Consider the following 8068-nt stretch of genomic DNA (forward strand, 5'->3'; position numbering starts at 1 on the left):
CTATAGTAAACAAATGCAAAATAGCATTTTGAAAAGGATGCCAAAAATTCCATAATGCCAAAAGTCTTTAACATAAGTAGTTTAGGAGAATCGTTATATCATCTACAGTGGTATTGATAGTTATGAAGTGTCAGAGATGTAATTCACTTATGCTTGCCGATGTGGAAATGGAAAAGCATGATTGACATATATTACCAAGAGAATAGATGAGGCCACTTAACTCAAAAAGTGCCAAGACCCACAACGTGAGAAAAACCACATGAAAAGAGGGAGACTCCTCCAAGAGTCTATAAGGAAAGTGGTCCGAATTGTTACGTTGTTTGACATGTGCACATTAAGAGATCTTATTACACCATATGAACACATGAGTAGTAGACTTGTTGGAGAGATCTACCAATTGTACACACGAGAAAACAGAGACACTAGCCAGGCTGTAGAGTTAGGCAGCAAGTACTTGGACACGGACAATACAGTTGCGAAGCCTATGACATATCCAATTAAAATGGAAAGCCATGGCATTGCATGGGAGCCTGCATGCTCAGCAGGAGCTGGAGAGAAGAGGTGGGAGGCGTTGTTGTTGTTGTTGCAAGGACGAGAAAGGGGAGGCCCGCACAGACCCGGATTCCCGATGAAGGAAGCATTATTGGTGAACGTTGACCACTGGTTGGCTTGGGGGATGGGACCCTGAAGCTGGTTGTTAGAAAAGTTCACAAATTCGAGCGCATAGAGCTGGGTGAGCGTGTTTGGGATCTCCCCTGACAGTCTAGTATTGCTGCTGAAGTCCAAGGACTCTAGCCAACGCAAGTCCCCGAGACTGTCGGGGATGGGGCCCTCCAGCTGGTTGAAAGAAAGGTTGAGATATCTGGTGTTCACCAGCAACCCGAGGTTGGAAGGGATGCTGCCTTGTAGGAGGTTGCCCGAGAGATCCAATGAAACCACAGCTTCCACCAGGTAAACGAATTGAAGTTTTTCGCCCTTCGCTTGTATCACCACCACCTCGTCGTACAGTGGGCCCGGCGAGCCGTTCGCCGAATCCCCACCGTCGATGCCTTTGCGGGCAGCTGGGGGTACTCCGCAGAATGCTTTCAGAAGGGGCAGGCTCTGGGCCGGGATGTCGCCCGTGAGGCGATTGTTGGAAAGGTCTATCACTTGTAGTTGGTTGGCATTAGTCCAAGGGGGCAGTGGCCCATGGAAGTTGTTGTAGCCAAGCATCAGTACCCGCAGCAACTCTAGCTCGAAGAGCGATGCGGATAGGAAGCCCGAGAGCAGGTTGTGGCCGGCGTCCAAGGCTACCAGGCTGGAGGCATTCCTCACGGCATCAGGTATAGATCCCGTGAGACGGTTGTTATGGACTATTAATGCTTCGGAGCAAATCAGCAGCTCCGACGGGATGGATCCACTGAAGAGATTGTTGTCTACTTTCACCCTTACACTGCACACTGCTGGTAACTTACCAGAAAAACTGTTGCTGGACAACCCCAGAAAGGACATATGCATTACAGGACCTCTGTCCACCTCTACCTCTCCACTGAGATTGTTGCTTGATAAATCCAAGTACGTGAGGGAGATGAGGTTGCTCAAATTCAAACCTTCCCCGCTGAAGTGGTTCCCTGACAAGCTTATAAGGGAGCAATTTTGGAAAATTTCCCATGGTATCTCACCTGACAGATTGTTACCACGCAGATCCACAGACTGTAGCTGATTTTCTTCACACTTCGGGGATGGCATAATTTGTCCGGTCAAGCTGTTCATGGAGAGATTGAGGGTATTCAAAGAGCTCACACACCAGATCCAAATTGGAAAGGGGCCTGAAATCTGATTGTTCCCAAGCTGGAGCACGGAGGAGGCTAGGGAGGAAGAATTAGCTGGCTCTTCTATGGACGTGAGATTGTTATTGGACACATCCACCTCTTGTATGTTGAAGAAGCTGGAGAACGGGAAGGCCCCTGTTAACTCGTTATAAGAAAGATTAAGGGAAACCAGCCGTAAGTTGCGCAGAGAGAGGGGAAGGTTGCCAGTTAGGTTGTTGCTACCCAGATCGAGTTCTTGTAGGCTTGTAAAATTGGTAAAAAGGCAATGGGGAAGCTGCCCAGATAAAGCATTATGGGAGATCCGTAATGTGGTCAAGGGAGAGCTGAGGCCGCCAACAGATGATGCACAGAACGCATCATTATTAAGGGTCCCCGTGAGGCGGTTGCTGGAGAGGTCGAGAAGCGATAGATGCGGGAGGCCGAAGAGGCAAGAAGGGATGGTTCCGCCAAGCAAGTTCCACTCCAAGTGGAGGGAGGCGAGGCGTGTGAGGTTGCAGAGTTGGGCAGGAATGGAGGTGCCGTTGAAGCCCCGGAGACCATTTGGAAAGCCTACAGCTTGCGTGATGACGGTGGCGACGGAGGCTGTGACGGCGGTGACGGTAAATGCTTGCACAATATTGAGGGTTTCTCCTGCTTGCTGAGACAAGTCCAGCTCCACAAGGCGAGATAGGTTTCCCAACTGAGGCGGGATAGGGCCCAGCAGTCCACAACCAGATAAGCTCAGAGTTGTGAGGCGAGAGAGAGAACCCAATTCGGGAGGCACAGCGGATCCAAAGAGCAATCCAGATATTTGAAGCACCTGTGATGAAATCAAATGAGAGCAAATATTGCGCCAGCTACAATCATTATTAAATCGTCAATTAAACAAACAATACTACTACCTCTCGATATACAGCAGAAGAAGAATTGGACTGGGCATAAGCTCTATTATCTATACAGGATTAAGGGAGAGTGGCCCTCCTTCCACGTGGGCAAAGGAGGGGGGCCTATTTCAAAATGGCCACTCCTCCTTCAAGCGTGAAGAGGAGCCAAATCTCACATCTTCCAATGCAATTTTGAATTTGAATCTAAGAAGATCTCATCTCACATCTTTCAATGAAATCTTTGTATACATGCTTACATACCTATAGATACACACACTTATATATATTATGTATGTATGTGTATCTATAGGTATGTAAGCATGTATATATAAATAGTGTACATGTGTGTGTGTGTGTGTGTGTGTGTGAGAGAGAGAGAGAGAGAGAGAAAGAGATTACATGAAAGATGCATTTATTTGAGAGTGAGTACACCTCACCACTCATCCCTACCATTAAAATTTAATTAATTAAAATTATATATATGTGTAAATCTATTTAAGTGTGTGTGTGTGTGTGTGTGTGAGAGAGAGAGAGAGAGAGAGAGAGAGAGTTTTTATGTGAGAGAGTGTGCGTGAAGAGAGAGAGTGTATGTGTGTGTGTGTATGAGAGAGAGAGAGTGCGTGAAGAGAGAGAGAGTGTGTGTGTGTGTGCATGAGAGTTTCTATGTGAGAGAGTGTACGTGAAGAGAGAGAGAGTGTGTGTGTGTGAGAGAGAGAGAGAGAGAGAGGCTGAGAATTTCTATGTAGGAGATAGTTTGTGTGGGAGAAGATAGTGTATGTTTTCATGAGTGTATGTGCGGTGTGTACATGTGTGTGTGTGTGTGTGTGTGTGTGTGAGAGAGAGAGAGAGAGACGACAGATAATTTCTACGTAGGAGATAGTTTGTGTGGGAGGAAGAGTGTGCATTTAAATTAGTGTATGTGCGGTGTGTACATGTGTGTGTGTGTGTGTGTGTGTGTGAGAGAGAGAGAGAGAGTATATGCATGCATGTGTGTACATATGCATCTATGTGTAGAATGTGCTTGAGAGAGAGAGTGAGATGGGACAGACCTAGAGAGAGAGAGAGAGATGTAATGAGGGAGGGTGAAAAGAGAGAGAAAGAGAATAAAAAGTATCTTTTAATAAAATATAAATTAAATAGAAAACATATATGTATATGTGTGTATGTGTGTGTGTTTTTATTTACATTTATATATACATACATACATATGTATATATATATACATATATATGTTTGTGTGTGTGTGTGTGTGTGTTTAGATGTGTGTATGATATATCTATATCTATCTATATATTTAAAAGTGACCACAACTTATCACCCATCTCCGCACATTAAAATTTATTCGAAATTAATTAAATTATGTTGATGTTTGTATTTATATTTTTAAATACATGTATATATGTATAAGTATATGTGTCTATATATAGGTTTATGTATCTAAAACATAATATTGTAGGGAAAAATAGTATTTTTAGAGATAAAATGCGCGTGCTTTTGAGAAAAAAACAAAATATTTGATCATTTAAAAATTTTCCTAGAAAATGAAACGTTGTTTTTCTTTTAACAATTATGCCTCAATAGGATCGAAAATAGTTAATTACGACGAAAGACTCTCTTTTTTTTAAGGCATTTAAAGAAAAAACATGTATATATAAATAGTGTGCATGTGCATGTGCATGTGCATATAGGCAGTAGTAGCCATTAGGGTTTTTGAGTGTTCAAATTTATAGGCAAGCATTAGGCCATTAGGGTTTTATATCTTAACCATGGACATTAGGTATGAAAACCCTAATATAATGATTAGCTAAATGAATTTTTATTTATTTCTACACCTATATGTTTTATACATTTTCACCTATAAGTATTGGCCATATGACTTTTTGATTTATGTCTTTACCTATATGGTTATGCATGTAAAAAGACTTATTAAAAAGAGTTGTCTAACGATAAAAATCTCATAACATCAACTATTTACATGAGATAATTAACAAAATGGACATTGAGTCATATGTTTATGGTTGTAGTTAGTCACCCACCCTAACCTAATCACAAGGGATAAAAAATAGTTGTTTGATGGATGGCATCATGGGGCTAAGAAGGATCATCCTTGGTGCACACCATTTACGAGAGACAATGTCCAAGTGTACAAATGTTAAAGTAAAGTCTTTGATGGTAGTCGTTTGTGAGGACCATAGATGTGAGTCGTTTTGGTAGTCATTTTGTAAGAGCACAAAATAAAAAAGGTTGCACTAGCCGTTGAATGGTTTGCTACTCCACAATGGTGGAGTATAGATAACTTTATGGTCTATTACGATTATAGGTGGATGTATGAGTTGAGTTGACAAGATAATTGTATGGTCTATTACGATTATAGGTGGTCTATTACGATTATAGGTGGATGTATGAATTGAGTGTGTGTGTGTGGTGTGTGTGTGTGAGAGAGAGAGAGAGAGAGAGATTACATGAAAGATGCATTTATTTGAGAGTGAGCACACCTCACCACTCATCCCTACCATTAAAATTTAATCTAAAATTTAATTAATTAAAATTATATATATGTGTGTAAATCTATTTAAGTGTGTGTGTGTGTGTGTGTGAGAGAGAGAGAGAGAGAGAGAGAGAGAGAGAGAGAGAGGGTTTCTATGTGAGAGAGTGTGCGTGAAGAGAGAGAGAGAGAGTGTGTGTGTGTGTGCATGAGAGAGAGAGAGAGAGAGGCTGAGAATTTCTATGTAGGAGAGAGTGTGTGTGGGAGGAGATAGTGTGTGTTTTCATTAGTGTATGTGCGGTGTGTACATGTGTGTGTGTGTGTGTGTGTGTGTGTATGTGAGAGAGAGAGAGAGAGAGAGAGAGAGAGGCGACAGATATGTAGGAGATAGTTTGTGTGGGAGGAGAGAGTGTGCGTTTAGATTAGTGTATGTGCAGTGTGTACATGTGTGTGTGTGTGTGTGTATGAGAGAGAGAGAGAGAGAGAGAGAGAGAGAGTGGGAGGAGAGAGTGTGCGTTTAGATTAGTGTATGTGCGGTGTGTACATGTGTGTGTGTGTGTGTGTGTGTGTGTGAGAGAGAGAGAGAGAGAGCGTATATGCATGCATGTGCGTACATCTGCATCTGTGTAAAATGTGCTTGAGAGAGAGAGAGAGAGAGATGGGCCAGACCTGGTGAGAGAGAGAGAGAGAGAGAGAGAGAGAGAGAGAGAGAGATGTAATGAGGGAGGGTGAAAAGAGAGAGAAAGAGAATAAAAAGTATCTTTTAATAAAATATAAATTAAATAGAAAACATATATGTATATGTGTGTATACATATGTGTGTGTATACATGTGTGTGTGTTTTTATTTACATTTATATATACATACATACATATGTATGTATATATATATAGATATTTATGTTTGTGTGTGTGTGTGTGTGTGTGTGTGTTTAGATGTGTGTATGATATATCTATCTATATATTTAAAAGTATCACCCATCTCCGCACATTAAAATTTAATCAAAATTATGTTGATGTTTGTATTTATATTTTTAAATACATGTATATATGTATAAGTATATGTGTCTATGTATAGGCTTATGTATCTAAAACATAATATTGTATATACTATATATTTACATATGTGTATGTGTGCGTGAGAGAGAGAGAGAGAGAGAGAGAGAGAGAGCGCTTCTATGTGTGGGAGAGTGTAAGAAGAGAGAGGGAGTGTGTGCATGTGTGTGTGTGTGTGTGTGTGTGTGTGAGAGAGAGAGAGAGAGAGAGAGAGAGTAGGTGTGTATATGTGTGTGCATGTGAGAAGAGAGAGAGAGAGAGAGTTTCAACATTTGAGAGTGTGTGTACGTGGCAGAGAGAGGGAGAGGGTCATGTGCATATGCATGTGTGTGTGTGTGTGTGTGAGAGAGAGAGAGAGAGAGAGCACAACTTATCACCCATCTCCGCACATTAAAATTTAATCAAAATTAATTAAATTATGTCGATGTTTGTATTTATATTTTTAAATACATGTATATATGTATAAGTATATGTGTCTATGTATAGGTTTATGTATCTCAAACATAATATTGTATATACTATATATTTACATATGTGTATGTGTGCGTGAGAAAGAGAGAGAGAGAGAGATTGAAAGAGAGAGAGAGAGAGAGAGAGAGAGAGAGAGAGCGCTTCTATGTGTGGGAGAGTGTAAGAAGAGAGAGGGAGTGTCTGCATGTGTGTGTGTGTGTGTGAGAGAGAGAGAGAGAGAGAGCAGGTGTGTATATGTGTGTGCATGTGAGAGAGAGAGAGAGAGAGTTTCAACATTTGAGAGTGTGTGTACGTGACAGAGAGAGGGAGAGGGCATGTGTGTGTGTGTGTGTGTGTGTGTGTGTGTGAGAGAGAGAGAGAGAGATGGTTGTAGAGAGGGAATAGTTCTTTTCTGGAACCTTGGTCGGCCGCAGCAACGCGCGGGTGCAATACTAGTTATTATTATCTAGATGGATGGATATATATTGCGATGCTTCACCGCTTTTATACCTTCAACTGCTGCAAAGTCGCCAAATATCCGCCCCATGGAACCCCTCTCTTGTAAGTGATATTGTTGCCGTAGACGAGCCCCTGCAGCAGCTGCAGACTCTTAACGTAGCCGCCCTTGTTGCAAGCCACTCCAGTCCATTGGCAGTGGTACGCCTTGCTCGACCAATTGCCGAAGTAAATCCAGTCCTTCCTTTCACACCCGTGACGGAACTGCAGCAACGCCTCCTTTTCTGGCCCGCCGCGACCCGTTTCCTGCTCTTGCAGCTGATGAGCTTCCGCGCCGCTCGAAACACAGACCAAATGTAATGCGACCACCATTATACTGGCCAAGGAGATGAACACTGCAGCGTGGGAGGATAGAAAGGCGGCCATGGATGCTGAAGCCTTGCACTGGTTGTGTGTTTGGGAGAGATGGTTTCGATATATTTATTGATGATTGGAAACTTTTTGACCGCTTGGCTTCCGTGACCATCGGGACAACCCATTTTATCAAGTACCTCATTTTCCATTTCTAATCTACTCATAAGTCTTACTACTAGTGGACCATTTCTAATCTCTACTCATAAGTCTTACTACTAGTGGACCAAATTCTATCCGACCTTCAAATGCTTCACTTGGCACTCTTTATTCATGTAATATTACTCTTTCTTCATATAATATTAGTACGGACTCGTGCCGTGCTTGGCACTCTTCCTTCACATAATACTAGTACGCGACCCATGCTATGTTGTGACATTGTTTGGAATGGCATATATATCGCGTTTTTTTTTAGAAATTTCAAAATTTTGGCTCCTCTTCCTATCAAGTGTTAGCTTCTCAGTCACTTGAAATCTTTAGTTAATAGATGGAATAGATATAATAATATATAACGTACATATATATATATATATGTAC

At 41.8% G+C, this 8068-nt stretch overlaps 1 protein-coding gene across 1 annotated transcript; it reads right to left on the reverse strand.

Moving 5' to 3' along the window:
- Positions 1-311: 311 nt before the first annotated feature.
- Positions 312-7610, reverse strand: LOC147628858 (receptor-like protein 47). Its single transcript, XM_086812018.1, has 2 exons — positions 7175-7610; positions 312-2610 (listed from the first exon to the last, which is right to left on the reverse strand). The coding sequence occupies exons 1-2, from the start codon at positions 7544-7546 to the stop codon at positions 391-393; spliced, it is 2592 nt and encodes an 863-aa protein (XP_086668144.1). The 5' UTR covers positions 7547-7610; the 3' UTR covers positions 312-390.
- Positions 7611-8068: the final 458 nt, after the last annotated feature.

Source organism: Cibotium barometz, chromosome 18 (genome assembly GCF_041138505.1).
Source record: "Cibotium barometz isolate CiBa-2024 chromosome 18, ASM4113850v1, whole genome shotgun sequence".
Lineage (NCBI taxonomy): Eukaryota > Viridiplantae > Streptophyta > Polypodiopsida > Cyatheales > Cibotiaceae > Cibotium > Cibotium barometz.